General features: G+C 49.5%; 1 protein-coding gene across 6 annotated transcripts in view; it reads right to left on the minus strand.

The window, feature by feature from the left end:
- LOC137306816 (IQ motif and SEC7 domain-containing protein 1-like) overlaps positions 1-24,573 on the minus strand; it is a 98,646-nt gene that overhangs the window by 30,753 nt on the left and 43,320 nt on the right. For 3 of the 6 annotated variants that reach the window (XM_067976211.1, XM_067976213.1, XM_067976210.1), the window contains exons 2-5: positions 13,980-14,256; positions 9,238-10,481; positions 7,640-7,801; positions 6,192-6,314 (exon numbers count right to left, since the gene is read on the minus strand). In XM_067976211.1, coding sequence (XP_067832312.1) covers positions 6,192-6,314; positions 7,640-7,801; positions 9,238-10,481; positions 13,980-14,256 — 1,806 coding nt within the window. Of the gene's footprint in view, positions 1-6,191; positions 6,315-7,639; positions 7,802-9,237; positions 10,482-13,979; positions 14,257-19,214; positions 19,430-19,955; positions 20,171-24,573 lie in introns of those variants that run through there. The other 3 variants (XM_067976209.1, XM_067976214.1, XM_067976212.1) reach the window with 2 other exon arrangements.

The raw sequence follows: 24,573 nt of genomic DNA on the forward strand, positions 1-24,573 counted from the left end.
CTGAAAAAAAAAGTTAACCCCTTCCAAGGACACCGACATCTGTTTTCAATTCGCCAAGACAAAATGAGGTTTAATTGTAAAAGAAAAGATAAAGTGCAGATTTAAAGAATTACAAGTTACAGTTGCAGGATGATCTCTAGTTATAAATTAAACTGATCTTCGAAGCATTTTGTGCTATTGTGATTGATTAAACACTATGATTAAAATAAATCTCAAAAATAGTGTGCAAAATATATAGTGTAAAGCAATCCATAAATGTGAGAAAAAAAATCAGTCAAACCTGTGTGAAGAGAAATTTTGAAGGTGGAATGTGGAAACTTAATCTCAGAGGGAGAAGTTTATATCAACCCCTTCCATCCCAAGAAGCCAGACTGTCATGCCAAGAGCAGTTCAAACAGATAGAAATGACCCAGTCAGTTGAGAACTGTCTGAGGCTTGCCCAGAACACAGGTGAACATGAGGTAACAATTGGTATAGGTTATATTATTAAAATTGACCCAATTACTCGGAAATGCCAAAGGCTACAATTGACTGAGATATAAGTTTCCACACAGACAATGGTACAGTGAGAAAAAAATTGATAAGAAAGGAATGTAAAACAAATCGTATGAAGAGAAAGCATAGGTTGGACAATTGGAAGTCCATTACTTGAGCTATGTACTGACACAGGGTACTAAACACCTATCAGTTTTACCCCGCCACAGTATGATAAGGAAGTTCGCAATTTTATTTGAAACTATTCACGAATAGTAGCTCCAATACAAGATCGGACCAAAGAGGGGAGACCTTCCCTGACAAATTATATAACTCGCATTGAGACTGCTAAGAAAACTCAACAATTATATCAACACCTCCTAACTCAAGTGTTAAAACAAAGCGCGACTTGGAATGGAGGTGGACATCGTAAAAGAGATAGACAAATATGGAGACGTAAAGATCTGTGATAAGTGATATAGCAACTGCCTTTAATACGGGTGCCTCAGTTGTTAACACCATTGATTTGGACATCTTGAAAACACAGAGATTAGGACTTGGAGTTGGAAATTCCAGTCTGCAGTCCTACGTACATCTGTATGTGGGAGAGACAGTGTTTATTTCAGACAGGTTGCAAGCTCCAGAGAAAGAGAGAGAGAGGGACTAGGCGATTTCTCTCTCGTGTTTTGTTTTCTGGATTTGTTTCGGGTAAAAGGATTATTCCTTTGGACAAAATAAATAATAAATGATGATTTGACAAATTAACCCCTTGGGCTCTCAAGAAGAGCCGCAATGGATTTTCTGTGTTTCTTTTAAAACAGGTGACCCTGGTTATTGGGACCACGTGAGTGTTGATGGTGCAGGATTACCAAGAGTAGTTCTTTGACATAAAATGGCTTTACAAAGTTACGGTGCAACCTTTGCTGGAGAAATTTGGTGCAGGAAACGATCCAGTGGTGTTAAAAATTTAAGACTTTTGCTGCAGACATCAGCAGATACCAAATGTCACAGCGTGGTGATATCAACCTGATTCTCTTCTTTTGAAAACATTTTGATTTGTTTTGTTTCAACCCATTTATTGTCTTCCGAGACAGAGTGCTCGAGGTGGGAAGATATGAGAGTTACATCCAAAAGTAATTACGAGCACTTCATCTCTACTATAAAAACCACAAAGCCTGGACATAATTTGTTTCTGAAATTGGAATTGATAAGAAAAATTTATATGAGTTGCTATTCAAGCACTCGAGAAAGAAAAAAAAATTACTTGTAATTTAAGGGGATAATCAAATTATATTTTAAAATAAAAGAAGTCCAGTCTAAATGGTTCCTATTGAATGCTGTGTATCAAGGAAGAATTCTTTTCGAGAGGGAAGAAAATTTTACATTGACAAGTCCTGTCAGTCCAACAATACTGCTCTCAAGTTGGGATAATTGTGAAATGATAGAAGGGACTCGGGCACAATGTAGTGGGATATTTTGGGAAATGAAAAGCGGTTCAAGAAGAAATTACATAAAATAAACAAATTTTGGGATATTGGAGCTGACTGTAAATATTGTATCGGACAGTAACATTGATTTGGCAACATTAGATCAAAAGGTCAGAGATTTAGGGTCTCGCATTAAAGATATATTTAAAAATAAATGAAAATACAGATAAGGAATTATCTGAGGATCAAATGCTGACCATACATTTGCAAAAGATAGCTACAGTGCTAGGAACACATGCCCAAACCATTAATAAATTAATAAAAGAGGAATATAACGTATCTTAGCAGGCGGCTGCTAATGACATCTGCAGTACATATGGTAACTGGATTGTGGAACAGACACGAGAGAACCTAGCCCAGATACAGGCAGGGGAAGTACCCTTATGAATAATGAATCAACAAACTGAGGGTGAACCTGACCTGTGGGCATGATGGAGGTGGTACCTCCAAGCGGCTGTTAGCAAACAAGAACATCAACCCTTGCCAATTCAGGGCAATGGTGCGGGTGTACCACACTCAAGTGGAGTGTAAACCTGACGGAGGAGGGCTCCTAGGGTTGGTACTAGTAATACTGGTGATGGCACCTGAAACCCAGGGACGAGAGGTGTACCAAGTACAGAATATTGGGGTAGTGAAGGACGGAATGCACATATCCCATCACAATATGTTACCATATGCTGAAAAAAAAATTTTAAAGGGAATTTGGCTGGAACAGAATTAAAGGGATGTGTTACTAGACATGCTGTCACTGTATGTCCACATAGTGTTGGACACAGCCCAGAAGCACAGTGTGGGTTTAACAACACCGGTACCAATGGAGGCCCTAGAGGTGGATCTAAAACCCACTCAAGTGGCATATGCCGGAGAGGGCGAATACTGTGTTACAACTAATTTGAAAACATTTAAATATGCCAATTTAACTTGTGATATTTTAAGTCCAGAATTCTACTCCATTCCTGAAGTCCCGGTTCAGATTGGACCCGAGGAACTGGTAGAGATACACCGGCATAACCTCACCACCTTACAAGTTTCTGAGGATATCAAAAAGGACTTAAAAGAATATCAGGACACATTTGGGTATCTGACACCCCTGTTGCCTGAATACTTGAAAGCATTGTGAATGGAGATACGCCTCTCCCAGAAGTTTTATTATAACCTACAACAGGACAATAACATGACATTGACCAAATTAAAGTCACCACTTGGTGGGATGACCTCTGGAATTGGGGACTGAATATACAGATCCATCCTTAGATTAGATTAATTTCACATGTATTAGTCGTAGTGCAGTTTGTTGCAATATGATTCTTGATTTTCATTGCATGTAATAAATGTAAGTAGGGGATGAAGGGTTTGGCAAAGATAGTAAAACAGAGCCTGGGTGAGAATGTCCCCATTGTCTCTGTGATTTCAACTAAGAACACATCTTAATGGTACCGGGAGTAGCACCCGCTGGGGTAAGGTGCATGTAAAAGGGAAGACAATCATAGTTTGATAGGATTATCAGATGCTCTGCCTCTCTTCCACCCGGACTGGTGGCCAACACGAAGGGAACCTGGTTAAGATGAGGTACAGCATCTAACAGGATATTGTAGGGATAAAATTTGGATTAAGGGATATAAAGGGGTGGGTCCCAATCTCGAGTTCAAAGGTCAGGCGTAGTAGTTGATTAATTAACCCATAAATCCCCATACAAGGACCCGGCGGTGGCGTACCAGAAAAAAAAAACTGACTGATTAATTAAACTGTTATAAGAGACTGTTGCAGCATGGCATGTCCTAAACTTTTAAATCATATGAGAATAATTGGCTCGGCATGCCTGATCATGTGGGTGGGAACTGGCATAAAACCTGCTACAACCCCTGCTGTCAATACTTTTTTATACATGTCATATATGTATGCAAAGCGTCAAGGTATCTCTAGTTGCTGGGTGTGCTCACGTATCCCAGTTCAATCCAAGGGAGGCATTCCACTCAGACCAGTCCCCCTAACTTCCCAAGAAATAGCAGAGTGGGTAATAAATCAAATTGAAATTAATGGGAAGAGAATGCGAGATAGTGGCTGGATGAGTGCGAGAACAAATAAGACAATGTTTGTGAAAAAGCAATGGAAGGAGTACACAATCACAACAGAATGTGAAACCAGATTTCGGGGGTGGTACCAACCTAATTACGATCAGACCCATAAACCTCCTTTTCTAATCCTTACAAATACACCAAGAACTAATGGAGCAATATGTTTGAGTAAGAATTCAGTCGGGGGTGATGTAGTGGGATGGAGTAATTGCACTCAGTATATAAATATGACAGTAACCAGCATCAGTAGTACCATCAAGGAAGCCTTGCACAGGTGGCCAAATTTACATAGATAGAATAAACAAAGAATTCCCCTGCAATTACTGCGTATAATGAAACCTACTTTATTTGTGGCCACAAGGCATACCCATGGTTGCCTCAAAAATGGACAGGATCATGTTACTTGGGATATGTGATCCCATATATCCGACACTCATCATCCCTGCCTCAATATCCTGCTGGGCAACGAGTAAAGAGGGTAATTACTGAGGCTGACCGATTCTGGGCCATTGCTTTCCCTAGGTGGGGAGTGAGCATAGCCACCAGAGAAATTATTAAATTAGCCAATATCTGGGAAATAGTTGCTAATGATACAGCAGAAGCCTTAAAGGAAATAAGCGCAGAAATGATAGCCATTCGTACGGTCACCTTACAAAACCGTATGGCCCTTGATTACCTATTGGCAGAGAAAGGAGGAACATGCGCACTAATTGGATCTGAATGTTGTACCTACATACCTGATAGTTCAGAGAATATTACTGATTTGGCCAATCACATCCAAAGGGAAGTTGAGAAATTCAAGCAGCCCCCTTCATTCACTCTTTGGGGCTGGGCAACAGGATGGCTGGGTTCTATTGGGACTTCTCTAGTTCAGGGACTAGTCATATTTGTTGTTATAATTCTTATAGCCTATTGCTTTGTCAAATGCTGCTGTGTTATGATGTCCAATCTGGGTACACATATAGCGCCCACAAATTTGATGGTGCAAGTAGGGGTGACACAGGATGAGGTGACACAGGAGGAGTTTGAACGTCTGGGTGGAATAATGCTCTATTAGAGTATTGTCCTTTTATATATATATATATATATAGGACAAAAGGGGGGAATGTGGAAAACCATAACGAGATGCCTGACTAAATTAACTTTCTAATACACCTAAACCATAAAGCTGACCATATTAATGTGGAAATACTGAACAGTTACTTGACCATAAAAGAAGCAAAGCATGATGGATAAGTTGACTTTGTTAGCTGACCAGCTGAATATAATGGGAAGCTTAATATGTTCACGTTCCCAGCAAAGACACACAGAAGAGCTATTGTCTGCTTATGAGATAACTGTCTAACTAACAGAAATTATTGACCATATAGCCTTGAGACTAGGAACAGTTTCTACTGATAAGGAGCAGTGTTGCTAAGGCAACATATTCTCCCAGACCCTGTTGAGGGGCCACGAGACAGACATGAGAGAATAGAGGGTGGGTTCCCTATTTTTGATTGACTAACCACTTGAACCAATGAGAGTGAACATGTACGCCCATATTCAATGATAAACAGACATTACTGAATTAACTGTATAAAAGGTAACTCCTTTCTTTGTTCGAGGAAGACGTAGCCTCAACCATTGTTTGAGGTACACTTCCCTTGTATACAAGCTTCTTTTAATAAATTCTTATTTGTCTGAAAATAAGTGTTTGGAGTTAATGCATTGTGTATAATAGGTAATTAAGTTTTCGACACACCCCTGTTGCTTCCTTGGCTGGGATCAGCTAACCCAGGACAGGTCGGGGATGGAGCCTGGGCCTTTCCTGCTCTGTGTGGGCATCAGTCCCACGCCGAGTGGTACATTTATCCACTGAACCATCTGAGAGGTAGCACTGGGGGTAATTATTTCCAACAGCTTCTCCTCATAGCCCGAGGATAAACGCGCCCCAGCGTAATATAGTGGGAACGGCGCTTTAAACCATCTCGCAGAGCCCCCACTCCCTGGCCAGTGTGAAAAAAACACTAACAATCTGTTATAGCGAGGGCTGCTGTACCCTTGCAGGGGGGCAGGGATGGGCCAGGGGGAAAGAAATGACGTCCCTTGCGTTTACGGGCACCGATCTCGCGCCGGTTCGATGAAAGGACACTCGTCGCCACCCGCCGTGGCCCACCTGAAGGATTCGATCAGACGTTCCACCTTCTGCGCCTCCCCTTGCACGCGGATGTGAGCCTGGAATTTGCGGAGGGCCTCGTCCAGCTCCATCCCGCCGAAGTCCATCTCGTCCACGACACAGCTGCAGGCAGAGAGAGGTTAAAGGTGATTCGGGTTTCTTAGCTAGCTCATCCACACAGGGGACGGTGGGGGGGGGGGGGGGGGGAGTTTTCCATATTATCTCCTCCCCCCTACCCCGAAGGCGCCGCTGACAGGTTTCGCAGGCGACCGTCACCTCCCTCTGACCCGAATGGATGCTGAGACGGGAGGCGTCAAAGCCCGAGCCTGACCGTGTGCTCGCCTGACATGCAGACACGAACGCACACAAGCATGCACGCACATATACTTGGAGAAACTGGATAGTAATCAGGAACAGGAACCTTGGCTTGTTCTCTCCCCCTCCCACTGAGGCCAATTGCATCTCCCCCCCAACAGGAGCACCACATAGTCCTGTCTGCTCCGGGTGGCTCAGTACCCATGCCAGGTGCGATACATTTACCCACAGGGGTTGAGGGGGTGGGGGGAGTTGAAATCTCTCCCTTTGCTTTATGGTGCTCTGCCCCTCTGTGGAGTTGGGGGGGGGATGGGTGAGGAAGAGGAGGAGACGCGTTGGGGAGGGGGTATGTGAGGGGGAGAGGAGGCAACACGTGAGGGAGGGAGTACGGGTGGGGAAGGGGGAATGGGTGGGGGAGGGGGAGACGAATGCGAGAGGGGGAGACGGGAAAAGGAGGGGTGACGGGTAGAGGAGGTGATGGGTGGGGAGGAGTGACGGGTAGGGGAGGGGCGGACGGGTACAGGAGGGGGTGACGGGTGAGGGGGGGAGACGGGTAGGGGAGGGGTTGACGGATGGGGAGGGAATGACGTGTAGGGGAGGGAGTGATGGGTAGAGAAGGGGTGACGGGTGGGGGAGGGGGAGACGGGTAGAGGAGGGGTTGACGGGTGGGGAGGGGGTGACGGGTAGAGAAGGGGGTGACGGGTGGGGTAGGGGGAGACGGGTAGAGAAGGGGTGACGGGTAGAGAAGGGGTGACGGGTAGAGAAGGGGGTGATGGGTGGGGTAGGGGGAGACGGGTAGAGAAGGGGTGACGGGTAGAGAAGGGGGTGACGGGTAGAGAAGGGGGTGACGGGTAGAGAAGGGGGTGACGGGTGGGGTAGGGGGAGACGGGTAGAGAAGGGGTGACAGGTAGAGAAGGGGGTGACGGGTAAAGAAGGGGTGACGGTGGGGAGGGGTGACGGGTAGAGAAGGGGGAGACGGGTGGGGGAGGGGTTGACAGGTGGGGAGGGGGCGACGGGTAGAGAAGGGGTGACGGATGGGGTAGGGGGAGACGGGTAGAGGAGGGGGTGACAGGTGGGGAGGTGTGACAGGTGGAGGAGGGGGGGTTTGGGGGAATGAGAGGGTTGACACTCACTCCAGCACGTCCCTGTTGAACTGCTTCTGCCGGTTGCCCAGGAACTCTCCGATCATCTGGCGACTGAGGCCTTTCCGCTCGAGGATGAAGCGGGCGACTCCGACCGGGGTGTCTGCAACGAAGCCTCGCTCGATCAGGTACTGGATCCCCTTCTCCGGCTTCCTAGGGAGAATCGGGAAAGGAAGAAAAAATTTTAAAGTGTTGATCCGTTCTACTCAGGCTGCAGAGCGTGATAATACAGCCCCCCCTCCCCTACCTCCCCCATCGCCCAGCGCCCTCCGCTCGCTCCCCAGCATCCCTGGGGGCTTCTCATTCTCAACCAGCCGAGCTGGTGTCCTCCCCTCCCACACCCTTCACCGAGTCCACCTGAAGCAAATCACCTCCTCTCACACACCGAGTCTCGCTCTCCCATTGCCTCCCCCACACCTGGCTAGCCTCCACTATCTTCTCTCTGCTGCAGCAGGTTGGCCTCAGAGTCCTCAATTCCAAATCCCTCGGATAGCGTCACCCCAACCTGTTTAGAATCATGGAATTTTACAGCACAGAAGGAGGCCATTCGGCCCATCGCCCTGTGCCCCCTCTCTGAAAGAGCTCTCCCCTCAGCCCCTCTGCTGTCGGATTGATGAATACTCGTTCCTGAATCGGATGCCGTTTTGCATAATGAATGCGGGGCAGACAGCTTTCTCAAACAGCATTTGAACAGACACTATGAATATTCAATTAGCCAATTAATTAATCGCAGAGCCTGTAACACGTACCGAGCACATCACTCCCACACCGCGACAGTCGAGTCATTCGTTTGATAATTACGTGGTTTATAATTAATTAAGTGTGGGGTTTGACAGTGTAATGACAGGCCGTGGGTACCTGCTATCAGTCGGCAGCTTCAGCCTTCCTCACGACTGCCTGCGGCTCTGAATTTTATACATTCCAACTCCCGGTTTTCCAATGTTCTCCCCGCCTTGCCGTTGGACGGATCCACATGCTGCGGCCAATCTCAGCGGCCATTCTTTACACGCGGGGCATTCGACTACAGCAGGCATCACAGCACAGCCCGATCCTAGTCTTACCCAAAATGCACTTTTCGGCAAGGGGGGGATGGCGATCAGGAGCAGGGAGCCTGGCTGTTTCTTTCCCCACCCCCACCCCTCTAGCCCAGGGGTACTGAAGGCAACTGTAGCTCCTCCTTGCAATCTTGGTTGAGATTGGCTAACTCGGCAGACCAGGGTTGTGGGGGGGGGGTGGGGAGTGGAACCTGGGACTACCCCGGCCTGTACGGCTCAGTACCAAAGCCGGGCAGTGCACCTTCCACTGAGCTGAAGATCACATCGCAGCTGTCAGGCCAAATGGTCTGTTTCTGTGCTGTAAATTCAATGTATCATAAACTTGCTCTTCTATAGCCCACCAATGCCACCACCCCCCACCCCCCCCCGCCCGCCAAGCCAGCAGACCCGAGCTGCGGAGAATCATCGGATGCAAACGCACGACCCGCCGCAGCTCAAGTGCCCCTCCCTCCTGCCAGGCCGGCGCCTCGCGAGGGACAGGACAGGAAACCGGACTTGGGAGGGAAAGCCAAAACCCCAACTGGCAGCACGTACTTGTTGAAGAGGTTGAGCCCGATGCGGTATTGCCGGCGCTGCACCACGTCGTTGTTCAGGGCCGGTGAATCCCAGCTGTGCCGCGTCTCCTTGTGGTACGTCTGCTTGCAGAGGGTCTGCTCGCGCAGGCTGTCGCGGGATGAGGAGCCGGTGCTGCAGTTGATGGTCTCGTTGGAGTTGATGGTGCTGTTGAGGCTGTCGTTGTCCCCGTCCGACAGCTCGGGCTCCGACTTGCCGTTGCGGTTGGAGTTGCCGTTGTTGTTGGCCAGGTGGGCCTCGTGGTGGCGGACCGGCAGCGGTGAGCGGGCCGGGGGGGGCGGCCGGTGGACGGGCACCGGCACTGGCACGGGCACGGGCACCGGGACAGGGGCTGGCTGCGGGCTGGGGACCTCCTGCTCGTACACCGGCTGTCGGTTGAGCGAGCCGCGGTCCGAGCGGTCGCTCATGTCCACCGAGCTGTCGCTGGGGGGCTCGATGGTCAGCAGGGGGAGGTGGGCAGCCCGGCGCCGGTAGTCCCGGCACTCCATGCAGGGCGCCCCCCGCCGGCTCCCCTCCGCCTCCCGGCCCTCCTCCCGGTGGCCCGTGGTCCAGTACTCCTGGGCCTGGTTGGCCAAGCTGCCGTGGAGGTCCTGCTCAGAGCTGGGCGCCCGCTCCGACGACAGGGGCGAGACGGGCACCGAGTGCGGCAGCTCTGCCTCGTCGATGTAGAGCGTGACGTCGCTGTAGGTGGTGGTGGAGTCCTCGTTCTTGATGCGCTTGGGCTCGCCCCGGCTGTCGAAGGAGTCGCCCCCTTCACCGGCAGTGCCAGGTGGCAGCCCCGAGCGGCAGCCTAGGGCGTCGTCGATGGACTCGGCCAGCGAGCGCACCTGCTTGGAGAAGGCGTCCTCCAGCTCGGTGATCTCGGTGGTGAAGTCGCTGGAGGCGGTGGTGGACTCGATCTCCGCCCCGCCGTACTGGTCGCTGCGCTCCGAGTGAGTGCGGGAGCCCAGGCCCGTCTGGTCCGAGCGCACCGACGGCTGCTTGGCCTCGAAGCACGTGCCGTGGCCCTTCTCATATTCCTCGAAGGAGTACTGCATGCGCATGTTGGACAGCACGATGCGCCGCGACATGCGGCTCTCTGACAGCGAGCTGCGCAGGCGCTCGAAGTTCTTGTTCATGCGGTACTGGCGATAGGCCGTCTGGATCGTTCGCGCGGCACGTCTGCTCAGAAAGTACCCTCCGTATTTCCGCTCCAGCATCTCCACCTGGGCGAGAAAGGGAGAGAAAGAAGGGCCAGAATGAGACCGGGGTCCGCAAAGGGTTAAATTACGAGCGCAGGTCACAGAAACCTGACTTCTATTCCCTCGAGTTTAGACCATTGAGCGCTCTCTGCTGGGCTCCGAAGTTTCACCCTATAAGATTACAAATTGGTCCCGAAAATAAAGACTCCCGCAACCACATGCTGTCCTGCATTCAGTTCTGGGCACCGCACCTCAGGAAGCCCCTGGAAGGAGTGCAGCGCAGATTCACCAGAATGATACCGGGGCTATTATGAGGACAGGTTGCATAGACTAGGCTTGTATTCGCTTGAGTATAGAAGATTACGGGGTGATCAAATCGAGGTGTTTAAAATGATAAAAGGGATTTGATAGGGTAGATAGAGAAAAACTATTTCCTCTGGTGGTCCAGAGCAAGAGGGCATATCTTAAAATTAGAACTAGGCCATTTAGGAGAGATATCAGGAAGCAATTTTTCACACGAAGGGTAGTGGAAATCTGGAACTCTCTCCCTCAAAAGGCTGTGGGCTTTGGGGGTCAAGTGGAGCTTTCAAGACTGAGATCGGTAGATTTTTGTCGTGTAAGGGTGTCGAGGGATCTGGAGCTAAGGTGAGTAAATAGAGTTGAGGTACAGATCAGCCATAATCTAATTGAAAGGCGGAACATTCCCGAGAGGCTGAATGGCCTATGACACCCAACCCTCCCACCAGGTCTTTTGGTGCAACGCCTGGTGCAGATGGAGGTGGCTGGAACCCATGGTGGAGTTAAGTTGGGCATTGAGTCTAGCCTTTAAGCTCGTTCCTCTCGGACTTAGGTGAGCTTGGCCACGCGCACTCCCTCCCTTACAGGGCACTGAGAGGTGAGGGATGTTCCAGGCAGCAGGAAACGAGATTGATCTTTCTCTCGTCATTGCCCAACTGGAAAAGGGTCATTTTGAAATCCTTTGCTTTGGCAACACATTGACGTTTAGTGCCTAACTTCCCTGGTTGCTGAGTCATTGAGGCCATTGAGGGCGTAGGTTTGACAAGTACATTGATCTCAGCCCTGGGCCATGGTTGACGTGTTCATTCAGTCTCACTCGCACCTCTGAGTCAGAAGGTTGAGGGTTCGAGGCCCCACTCCAGAGACTTGAGCACACAATCCAGGCTGACACTTCCTGCCCTCTCAGGTCGACCCAAAAGATCCCACGACCATTAATGGAAGAAGAGATGGGGAGTTCTTCCTGGTGTCCTGGGCCAATATTTATCGTTCAACCAACATCAATAAACCAGATTAGTTGGTCATTATCGCATTGCTGTTTGTGGGATCTTGCTGTGCGCTACTTCGCTGCCGCGTTTCCTACACTTCAAAAGTACTTCCTTGCATTTCTTTAGCGCCTTTCACGACCTTTACAACCAATGAAGTACTTTTGAAGTGTAGTCATTGGTTGTAAAGGTCGTGAAAGGCGCTAAAGAAATGCAAGTTCTTTCTTTGCAGTTGGACTCAGAGCATCTGGGTTGTCGAGGGGATGGAATCAACCGGGGATCCCGCCACCAATCGCTATCGATCGATGCGATGACTTGGGGCAAGGACAGGGAATGGGGCCTCAGTTGCGATGGCCCCCTTTCACGGGGGGGTGAAGGGAGAGGAAGGAACTGTCATCCTTGACATTGTGCCCACCTCCCATTTAGCACTAACTCCCTTGCATTCTCCATCACGGATGCCTGGAAGTTGCCAGTTGCGATATTAATGGGACCATCACTTAATGCCATCCTGTTTCAACGCAGGCATTAGCCGGTCTATCTGGAATATGATCGGGCTGAGTGCCCGTTGGCTAAAATCCCAGACGGTAGTTTCTGGCTATGGATGCGGGATATTAAAGGCTGTAACGCAACACCCGGCACGGAGGGCACTGACTGCCCCCTGACAACGGCCATTCCTCAAACGTTGCGCTCAGATGGTGAGCGCCCGGCCAGAGGCAGGAATCCTGGCGGGTATTTTATTGCCCCCTTCCTGCCCTAGGGGGCTACTGAGGCTAACAGTATGGCTCTTCGGATGCCCCCGGCTGAGATGAGGAAGTCAGCAATCCAACCTATGACAGTCCCAGTCTGTACGGCTCACTATTGCATCGGTAGGTGCATTCACCCAACTGGCTCTCTGGCGGCCATTTTGTGAGACCCTCACGACAACAACAACTTGCATTTGTATTGCGCTTTTACCATCGGAAAACAACCCAAGGTGCTTCACAGGAACGTAAATCAGATGAAAAAAATTTGACACCGAGCTGAAGAATGAGACATTAGAACAGGTGACCAAAAGCTTGGTCAAAGAGGTAGGTTTTGAGGAGGGTCTTAAAGGAGAAGAGGCGGAGAGGTCTAGGGAGGAAATTCCAGAACTTAGGGCCTGGACGGCTGAAGGCACAGCCGCCGATGGTGGAGCAAAGGAAGTGGGGGAGATGCATGGGAGGCCAGAGTTGGAGGTGCGCAGAGATCTGGGAGAGTTGTAGGGCTGGAGGAGGTTACAGAGATAGGGAGGGGGGAACGAGGGTCATGGAGGGATTTGGACGCAAGGATGAGAATTTTAAATTCGAGGCGTTGCCGGACCAGGAGCCAATGTAGTTCAGCGACCACAGGGGTGATGGGTGAATGGGACTTGGTCCGGTTAGGATACGGGCAGCAGAGTTTTGGGTGAGCTCAAGTTTACAGAGGGCGGAAGATGGGAGGCCGCCCAGGAGAGCATTGGAAAAGTCAAGTCTGAAGGTAACAAAAGCATGGATGAGGGTTTCAGCAGCAGATGGGCTGAGGTATGGAGACGGAGGTGGATGGAGGTGGTCTTAGTGATGGAGAGGATATCGGGTCAGAAGGTGACAACATCACTGAACTAGGTCAAACAGGACTATCTCCCTCTCTCGCTTCCTCCCCTCCCAGTGATTTAGGGGAAGTTGCCAGCCCAAATTTCACTTGAACCCAGTGTTGGTTTAGTGAAACCCAAACTTAGATATTGAAGCACTGGAGAAAATGCAGGAAAGATTTACAAGGACATTACCAGAATTGAGAGGCTGGTACTATCAGGAAAGATTGAGCAGGTTGGGCCTCTTTTCTCTGGAAAAGAGAAGACAAAGAGGAAACCTGATAGAGGTCTTTAAAATGATGAAGGGGTTTGGAGTTAACTGCTTCCACTTGTGAGTGAGTCCAGAACAAGGGGGGTATAAATATAAGATAGCCATTAACAGATCAAAGAAAAGAATTAGGAGAAAGTTCTTTACCCAAAGAGTGGTGAGAATGTGGAACTCGCTGCCACATGGAGTGGTTGGAGCAGAGAGCATTGATGCATTTAAGGGGAGGCTTAATGCATACATGAAGGAGAAGGGGAATGGAAGGTTATGCAGATTAGGTGAGATGAAGTAGATTGGGAGGAGGCTAGTTCCATGAAACTCCAAATAAAGGCTGACAGGTCTGACAAGGCCCCAACAACCTCATTATTAAATAGTCTAATAAAATCTCGCACCTTCTTATCTTGCAGGTCTGTGGATAGCTCATAGCTCTCGGAGAGGGACTTGGGTCGTTTACTGGCGTCTTCTTCTTCCTGCTTGCGTAGAGCTAAGCTGGCAGGCTGGTGCCTTGCTCTCTGGGCCCACTGGAGCTCCGTGCAATGTGGCCTGATGGGCGGGGGAGGAGGCTCGAACTGGTCCTGCTTCAAGTCGGTGTGGCACCTGTAAGGGGCCTGGCTGCAGGGGCTGTCCACAATAGTGCCAGTTTCGCTGCTCTGTGTGTCGGCCTCCACGCTGGGGGTGGGGGGGAAGAAATAAGAGGAGTTAGTAAACATTTGGAGGTCTTTTTTTTAAAAAAACTGAAGGGAAGAACCATATCCTTTCTAATCCTAACCAAAAATTCACCATTGTTCCCCTATCCTCTCAAAACTGTCACTCGCTCTATGTAGGGTTGCCAACTCTGGTTGTACGTAGTCCTGGAGGTTTCATCACATGACCTCCCGTCTCCCACTGCCCCGTCTCCACCGTTGGTCATCCAACATGTCCATCCTCACGATGCACCCGCCTTCCCATGGCTAATTGAGAAGCGAACAGACTTTTGTTACCCGACTGGATGATTCTGAACTTCAGTCAAACAGCCCTTTTTCTTCCATCTCCAATTTTTTTTATATAACTAATAAGCGAAAGCGTTCAAAGAAATTTATTTTAAAACTGCACCATATTTTGATGTCCCGCTGATATTTTTTTCTCCGGGATTTGCTCTGGAAACCAATCTTCAATTCCTGGAGGCTCCAGGACAATCCTTGGAGGGTTGGCGACCCCAGCATAGGCTGGAGGTGGCCATTTTGTGGCATCGCTGAGCTTGGTCAATCAGACGTCTCTCCCTCTCTAGCTTCACCTCACCTCACCAAACCACTGGTGTGGTTTAACCAAAACATCGTTGTGCATTTTTCTCTCTCTCTCTCTCACATACGCATATGAACATCATCCAGCTGAGAGGAGTTTTCCAGCCCTCCACCCCTCTAGCCTGGATTTTTATCTAGTTTTGTTTTGCCTCTCCCAGAAGATGACATGATTCTGGATGTGGTGGGGAGTGTCTGTAGGCATCACAATTGTGTGGGACAGGCTGGATGGACCAGTCCGTCATTTTTGTATGTCCGTTTGTACCCGATGGGGTAGATTTCTATCTTGCCCAATGACTCCAGTCAGCTGAACGTGCTGGGAAACATTGACATTCCTTCTAAATGTCTGTCATCACTGTTATAATTTAGGGGGTTAGGGCCAAAACCAGCTCAGGCTTCTCATCCCCCCTTCTTTCAGGGAGACCGCCCCCAAACAGCAGGGGAAAGGAGAGAGGTAAGCCTGATGTACAAGTGGCTCAGTTGCCCAGCATAGAACCGAGCCTTACAATACCTGGTCCGTGCTAGGAGCAGTGGCGGAGCTAGGTTTGGCCGAGACGGGTGGTGGTGGGGGGGGGGGGGCCGGGGTTGCTACTCGAGAGGGGGACCAAGCGGGGAATGCTGGCACACCTGGTCCGAAGGCTGAGCCGGGAAGCGCACGGAGTCGCAGGCCGCGCCTGGAGGCCGAAGACACGGTGGCAGAGGTCCCTGGGAGTAGAATGGAGGCAGTCCTCCAAAGCTGCGTTGGCCAACCTCAAAATCAGTGGGTTGAGGGGGAGGTCATGACCCCCTCCTCCTCACTGGCTCCGCCTCAACCAACATCACTAAAAAACATTATCTGATTATCACATCACCGATTGTGGGACCTTCTTGTCTGCAAATTGGTCCTGTGTTTCCTACATTATAACAGTGACCATACTTTAAAAGTACTTCATTGACTGTAAAGCACCTTGGGATGATCTAAAGTCATGAAAAGCGCTATAGAAATGCAAATATTTCTTTCTTTCCCTCCATCACACTCCTTGGCTGACACTGTGGACTGTACCGGTCAGTAAAGTCAGAGTAAGTTGCAAAAGTCCCAGCCCACAAGTATTGAGAAATGCAGTGATATATTAAAGAAATGCACACACGTTTCTCAGAACATTGTAAAAGATGCCAGGAATGTAAAACCAACAATGTACACAATATAAACTCCGCCTATTCCTGTGCTCACTAACCTGTAGAAACCGGCAAAGCGGAAGGTAAAGGAGAAAAGCTGCAACACATCCACTCTGATTAATCTGCAGAACACTCCTTGCACTCTTCTCTCAGTCTTTCTTTTACAATCTACAGGATTAAAAACCCAAACCTGCCATCCCTCCCTCCACCACCGGTTCACCGTGGCTACAGCATGTACTGTCTGCAGGATGCCCTGCAGCAACTCACCGAGACTTCTTCAACAGCACCTCCGAAACCCACGACCTCCACCACCCAGAAGGACAAGGGCGGCAGATGCACAGGAACACCATCACCTCCAAGATCCCCTCCAAGTCACACACACACCATCCCGACTTACATAGAATTACATAGAATATACAGCACAGAAACAGGTCGTTCGGCCCAACAGGTCCATGCCGGTGTTTATGCTCCACACGAGCCTCCTCCCACCCTACTTTATCTCACCCTATCAACATAACCTTCTATTCCTTTCTCCCTCATGTGTTTATCTAGCTTCCCCTTAAATGCATCTATGCTATTCGCCTCAACCGCTCCATGTGGTAGCGAATTCCACATTCTCACCACCCTTTCTCCTGAATTCCCTATTGGATTTTAGTGACTACCTTGTATTTATGGCTCCTAGTTTTGGTCTCCTCCACAAGTGGAAACATCTTCTCTACGTCCACCCTATCAAACCCCTTCATAATTTTAAAGACCTCTGTCAGGACACGCGTCAACCTTCTCTTTTCTAGAGAAAAGATCCACGGCCTAGTCAATCTTTCCTGATAGGTATAACCCCTCAGTTCTGGTATCATACTTGTAAATCTTTTTTGCACCTTCTCCTGTGCCTCTATATCCTTGGGCATATATCGGCGTCCCTTCATCGTCACTGGGTCAAAATCCTGGAACTCCATCCCTAATAGCACTGTGGGAGCACCTTCGCCACACGGGACTGCAGCGGTTCAAGAAGGCCCACCACCACCTTCTCAAGGGGCAACTAGGGACGGGCTTGGCAGTGAAGCCCACATCCCGAGAACTAATTTTAAAAATTTCTCTCACACTTGGTGGTGTCCCGCACTCTAGGTCATAGTGTCACAGTCATAGCAGGTACATTACAGGAGGCCATTCGGCCCATCATACCTGTGCCGGGTTTTTAAAAAGAGCTATCCAATTAGTCCCATTCCCCTGCTGTTTCCCCATAGCCCTGTAAATATTTTCCTTTCAAATATTTATCCAATTCCCAAAGCCTAAGGCTTTCACCTAGGTTTCTTAATCTATCTATAGCTGCGTATGTGAAAATCTGGCACACATCCTTTACAATGCAGACATCTCTCTCTCTCATAGAATCATACAGCAAATAAGGAGGTAATTCGGCCCATCATGCCTGTGTCAGCTCTTTAAAAGAGCTATCCAATTAGTCCCACTGCCCTGCTCTTTCCCCATAGCCCTGCAATTTTTTCCTTTTTAAGTATATATCCAATTCTCTTTTGAAAGTTACTATTGAATCTACTTCCACCATCCTTTCAGGCAGTGGATTCCAGATCATAATAACTCACTGAGTAAAAAAATTTCTCCTCATCTCCCCCCTTGGTTTTTTTTGCCAATTATCTTCAATCTGTGTCCTCTGGTTACCGACCTTCCTGCCAGTGGGAATAGTTTCTTTCACCTACTCTATCAAAACTCCTCATAATTTTGAACACCTTTATTAAATCTCCCCTTAACCTTCTCTGCTCTAAGGAGAACAACCCCAGCTTCTCCAGTCTCTCCACATAACTGAAGTCCCTCATCCCTGAACCATTCTGGTCAATCTCCTCTGCACCCCTTCTAAGGCCTTGACATCCTTTCTAAAGTGTGGTGCTCAGAAGTGTACACAGTATTATAGCTGAGGTCTAACCAGTGATTTATAAAGATTTACCATAACTTCTGCTCTCATCAGTTTAGAAAAAAAAACAAAGAAAGCCAGTCATTTCCTGCTGGTTCTTCCTGACCATATAAATTCACTGGACAACTAAATGACTAAATGAACGTCTCCACATCAAGGCATGCAGAAATAAATGGGGGGCAAACAAATGGACTTTGAGCTTTCAGAGTCCAGGTTATACATTATAAAAATTTCAAGTCATCCCCCCACCTCCAAAAATGGAACTGTCCAGCCCAACATGAGACAGGAGCTGGCCCTCACTTTGGGCCTTTCATCTCCATCCTGGGCTTGTTTCTGTGCCAACTTCTAAAGCCCTGGGCCCGTTACCACGCTAACCTCTAAAGCCCTGGGCCCATTACCATTCCAACCTCTAAAGCCTTGGGGCCAGCATTCTTCGGCACCCACAAAATCATTTTTAAATCGTAAAATCAAAGACATTTAAAAAACATTTTTAAAACACTCATTTATTTATTTAAAAAGAAAGGTACAGGTAGATTAAATCTAGATTTTAAAATCGGCTGGTGGTGGTTGAGTTGTCGGCCTAAAGGTTCATTGAATCTTACAGCACAGAAGGAGGCCATTTGGCCCATCGTGTCTGTGCGGGCTCTTTGAAAGAGCTATCCAATTAGTCCCACTGCTTTGCTCTTTCCCCACAGCCCTGCACATTTCTCCCCTCCATGTATTTTCCAATTCCCTTTCAAAAGTTACGGGCAGCACATTCCAGATCATAACAACTCGCAGCATAATAAAAACTTCTCCTCATCTCCCGCCTGGTTCTTTTGCCAATCGCCTTAAATCTGCATCCTCTGGTTGCCAACCCTCATGGGTATGTTTGGCTTTGATCTCACTTTCTGCTGTTCACTTGTGGCCAGTTACGAATGGTGAGTGCTGGACTTGACAGGACAGAGCTTCCACCACCCCCCCACCGCCCTCCCCCCGCGCAACCCAACGTGCCCATTCACCAATTTGTCTCAGAACAGGGTCGTGCAGTCATCGATCTTTCAAACGATCGATCAGCGTGACCGCCGTGTTTGCGCCGCTTCAGGTGCACGGTGCTGCTCGCGCGTGAGTTCTTTTCCTACGGGAGGCACGTGCGACTCACTCAGACCACGGTGTCAGTCAGGGTCACGAGACGGTAGGAGATGTCGGCTCCTCCGTCACCGGCTCACTGTGCTACGGAGCAACATCTGCAGGACACACTGAGATTGTGACGGCCAGTACCAGTCAGCACTCACCCCAGTAAGGAGCCTGATAACACAGACTTTATATCTCGCAGTATTAACACATTACACTTCCGTGCTTGCAGGATGGAAATTCGATACAGCAAGATTGCCAACAATACAGAATCTCCCTCTGGCTCCCTCACTACGTTTCCCTCTCTCCTTGTGTTCCGATTGCGTCTCACTACATTCTCTGTTTTTCTGACAATCCCACTGCTTTTCTCTATTTCTATTCCTCACTTTATCTGCTTTGTATCTGTCCGTCCGTGTAAATCTCTTTCTGTCTCACTACTTTGCTCTTTCTTTCTATGTATATATTTCGGTCTGTTTATCTCTCCCCGTGCTTCACTCTGTTTTTCTGATTCTTTCTCTCTCTCTGCCTCAAACTCTCTGTTACTCTCTCTCTCTCCTGTGTCTCATTTCTGCATTTATAATTCTCTCTATTTTTCTTTCTGTGTTTCACTGTTTTCCTGATTCTTTCGCTCTTATCTCCCTTTCCGCCTCAATTACATTGTTTTTCTCTCTCTCCGTGTCTGACTCTCTGTTTCCCTCTCTCTCTGGGTCTCACTGTTTTCCTGATTTTTTTTCTCTCTCTGCCTCACTCTGTGCACACATTTCTCCCTGACTGCCTCTCTCTGACGTACAGCAAAGGCCCACATTGCTCCCTCTCCTGCAGGCAGCAAATACACAGCATTCCACAGCCACCGACAGAGCACACAGCACACCATACCCAGCACAGCCTCCTCCTTCACCTACGTGTACAGCAAGGCCGTGCTTGTTGCTTTTGCCTTCCGTGTTCTTCTCATACGACCCAGGCTGGCAGCCCTCTCCATAGCCGAGCTAAATGATGGCATACTTAATCGCGCCATGAAGGCAACGGTATCAGACGGACGCAGGGAAAGGCTAATGGTTATTCCCCTTGAGACCCGGGGATTGAGGAAGGTCTGTGTCTGATTGAGATCCAAGTTCCACTAAAGAGCAAAAAAACAAACATCCCAGTCAGGTACCTCCCTAAAAATCCATCAATCAGCAGAGAGCAGCCCAGCTGCGAACAGACAGGCTTCTACAGCCAATCCCTGCTCTGCTCCTGACAGGCCTGTCCTCCTCCTGGTTTGCGAAAGAGCAGCTGACCCAGGTTATGCCGAGGTGCAGCTCCTCGCAACAAGTTCAGTTCTCTCTGATAACAGCAGCTTACATTCCCCACTCGCTCCCCATCCCATTCATTCCCCACTCACTCCCCGATCCATACATTCCCCACTCACTCCCCGATCCATACGTTTTCCACTCACTCCCCGATCCATACGTTTTCCACTCACTCCCCGATCCATACATTCCCCACTCACTCACCGTTCCATATGTTCCCTACTCATTCCCCGTTGCATCTGTTCCTGACTCACTCGCTGTTCCATATGTTCCCCACTCACTTCCAGTTCCACACGTTCCCCACTCATTCCCCGTTGCATCTGTTCCTGACTCACTCGCTGTTCCATATGTTCCCCAATCACTCCCCAATCCATACATTCCCGACTCAACCCCCATTCCATACATTCCCCACTCACTCCCCATTACACACATTCCCCACTCACTCTCCATTCCATACATTCCCCACTCACTCCACGTTCCATACGTTCCCCACTCACTCCACGTTCCATACATTCCCCACTCACTCCCCATTACACACATTCCCCACTCACTCTCCATTCCATGCATTCCCCACTCACTCCCCGTTTCATACATTCCCCACTCACTCCACGTTCCATACATTCCCCACTCACTCCCCATTACACACATTCCCCACTCACTCTCCATTCCATACATTCCCCACTCACTCTCCATTCCATACATTCCCCACTCACTCCACGTTCCATACATTCCCCACTCACTCCCCGTTTCATACATTCCCCACTCACTCCCCATTACATACGTTCCACACTCATTCCCTGTTCCATACTTTCTCCACTCTCTCTCCATTCCATACATTTCCCACTCACTCCCCGATCCACACATTCCCCACTCAACTCCCCATTTCATACATTCCCGGCTCACTCCGTGCTCTCTATATCTCTCCACCGTGATTCCCACCCCGACCCTACTACCTCCTGATTCTTGCCCTCCCTGCTATCTTCCTGATTCACGCCCTCCCCTTCTATTTCCCTGATTCCAGCCCTCCCCTCGATCTTCCTGATTCATGCCCTCTCCTCCATCTCGGTGATTCCCGCCCTCCCCTCTATCACCCTGTTTCCCGCCCTCCCCTCTGTCTCCCTGTTTCCTGCCCTCCCCTCTATCTCCCTGTTTGCCGCCCTCCCCTCTATCTTCCTGATTCCCACCCCCCCCATCTCCCTGATTCCCGCCCTCCCCTCGATCTTCCTGATTCACGCCCTCCCCTCGATCTTCCTGTTTCCCGCCCTCCCCTCTATCTCCCTGATTCCCACCCCCCCATCTCCCTGATTCCCGCCCTCCCCTCGATCTTCCTGATTCACGCCCTCCCCTCTATCTCCCTGATTCCCGCCCTCCCCTCTGTCTCCCTGTTTCCTGCCCTCCCCTCTATCTCCCTGTTTGCCGCCCTCCCCTCTATCTCCCTGATTCCCACCCCCTCCATCTCCCTGATTCCCGCCCTCCCCTCGATCTTCCTGATTCACGCCCTCCCCTCTATCTCCCTGATTCCCACCCCCCCTCTATCTCCCTGATTCCCGCCCTCCCCTCGATCTTCCTGATTCCCACCCCCCCTCTATCTTCCTGATTCCCGCCCTCCCCTCTATCTCGCTGATTCCCGCCCTCCCCTCTATCTTCCTGATTCCCGCCCTCCCCTCTATCTCGCTGATTCCCGCCCTCCCCTCGATCTTCCTGATTCCCGCCCTCCCCTCTATCTCGCTGATTCCCGCCCTCCCCTCGATCTTCCTGATTCACGCCCTCCCCTCTACCTCCCTGATTCCCACCACCCCCCATCTCCCTGATTCCCACCCTTCCCTCTAACTCCCTGATTCCCACCCTTCCCTCTATCTTCCTGATTCCCACCCTTCCCTCTATCTCCCTGATTCCCGCCCTCCCCTCTATCTCCCTGATCCTGCTCTCCCTTCCATCCCCTTGATTCTCTCCATCCCCTCTATCTCCTTGATTCTCGCCCTCTCCTCCATCTTCCTACTTCCCACCCTCCCCCATCCCTCCTCTGATTCCTACGGTTGCCTCTGTTTCCAAAACGTCCCTACTCAGTATGACAGATGCACCGTGTTAATTATCATGCTAAAAATGTGTATCAGCAGCTTCTTATGAGTCTATGGTAAGCTGTTAACTACTAACAGGAACAACTTCCATTTATACAGCATCTTTAACTCAGAAAAATGTCCCAAGGTGCTTCATGGAGGCGGGATTGGAAGAAAATGGACCCCAGCCAAAGAAGGAGATATTAAGAGGGGTAACTAAAAGCTGATCATTGAGGTGGGTTTTAAGGAGGATCTTATCATAGAATCTTACAGCACAGGAGGCCATTCGGCCCATCGTACCTGTGCCAGCTCTTTGAATGAGCTATCCAATTAGTCCAACTCCACTGCTCTTCCCCTGTAGCCCTACACATTTTTTCTCCCCTTCAAGTATCTATCCAATTCCCTTTTGAAAGTTACTATTGAATTTGCTTCCACCGCCCTTTCAGGCAATGCATTCCAGATCATAACAACTCGCTGCATAAAAAAATTTCTCCTCATCTCCCTCTCTGGTTCTTTTGCCAATTATCTTAAATTTGTGTGCTCTGGTTACCGACTCTCCTGCCAGTGGAAACAGTTTCTTTCAAAATCTTCCATAATTTCAAATACCTCTATTAAATTTCCCCTTAATCTTCTCTGCTCCAAGGAGAACAATCCCAGCTTCTCCAGTCTCTCCACATAACAGAAGCCCCTCATCCTTGAAGAATGGGAGGGAGATGAGAGAGGCGGAGAGGTTTAAGGAGGGAATTCCAGAGTGTGGGGCCTAGATGATTGAAGGTACGGCCGCCAGTAGTGGGGCGGTGGGAGGTGTGGGGGGCTGCACAAGAGGTCAGATTCAGAGGACGGAGAGTTCGGGGTGGAAGAGGGAGAGGTTATAGGGTGAGGCCATGATAGGATTTACACAGGAGGATGTACGGGGCAGGTTCAGAGCATCGGAAGCCCCATTGGAATGATAGCACGCCCGTGATCTATCGTGCCGTTGCTCAAAGAACACACCCAGAATCATGTTGAGTTTGCAGATGCAGGCCATCCGAGCCCCTCCCCATTCCCCCACCGCACCCCACACCAAATTCAAGAGGATAGAAAACCACAGGCCGACAATACACCGAACATGTCGCTGTAAGGTACTGGGGGCTTGGCACACCTGTGACCAGAAACAAAATGGCGGCCAGTGATGGCTCGCCATTCCGGTGGCAGCCATTCAGGAGCTTCAACAACAACAACAACTTGCATTTTTACAGCGCCTTTATTGTAGTAAAACATCCCAAGGCGCTTCACAGGAGCGTAAATCAGACAGAATCTGATACTGAGCCACAGAAGGAGATATTAGGACAGGTGACCAAAAGTTCGGTCAAAGAGGTCGGTTTTAAGGAGCGTCTTAAAGGAGGAGAGAGAGGTGAAGAGGTTTAGGGAGGAAATTCCAGAATTTAGGGCCTAGATGGCTGAAGGCACAGCCGCCAATGGTGGGGCGAAGGAAGTCGGGGACTGCATTGCGCCTGGTCTTGTTTAGATGTGGGTGATTGCTGGGGCCTTATGCTCGCTGTCAGGAGGAAGGTAAGTGAGGTAAGCGAGGAAGCGGGAGAATATTTTTAAAGCTCGATTTGCAGGCTCCACATGCAGGCACATCTCAGTTCACACCGAGCCGGCCAGGATTTGTAAAGTAAATCTGAAGGCCATCATATGATTGCCACAGCAACTTAAACATTTCCATCTGCACGTAAATCAGGGGGATGGTGGTGGGGGGAAAAGAGGAAACACCCTCGGCAATTGGAATACATTTTAACATTCAGATTTCCCTTCCAACCGTTAAAACCCAGAGCACAAAACAGAAGGATTAAAATTGGAAAAGCAGGGAAACCAGCCTGGATAAAGGCTGGGGGGGAAAGAAAAAGCAGGGTGATGCAGAGAGGGAGAGGCTTGGAGAAAGAGAGAGACAGAGACAGAGACAGAGACAGAGATGGAGACACAGAGAGGGAGAGGGAAAGAAAGAGAGAGACAAAGAGCGAGGGAGAGAGACAGACAGAGACACAGACACAGAGAGAGACAGCGAGAGAAAGAGAGACACAGACACAGAGACACTGCAAGAGCGAGAGAGACAGAGAGAGAGATGGAGACACAGAGAGGGAGAGGGAAAGAAAGAGAGAGACAAAGAGCGAGGGAGAGAGACAGACAGAGAC

This window comes from Heptranchias perlo, chromosome 45 (assembly GCF_035084215.1).
Source record: "Heptranchias perlo isolate sHepPer1 chromosome 45, sHepPer1.hap1, whole genome shotgun sequence".
NCBI lineage: Eukaryota > Metazoa > Chordata > Chondrichthyes > Hexanchiformes > Hexanchidae > Heptranchias > Heptranchias perlo.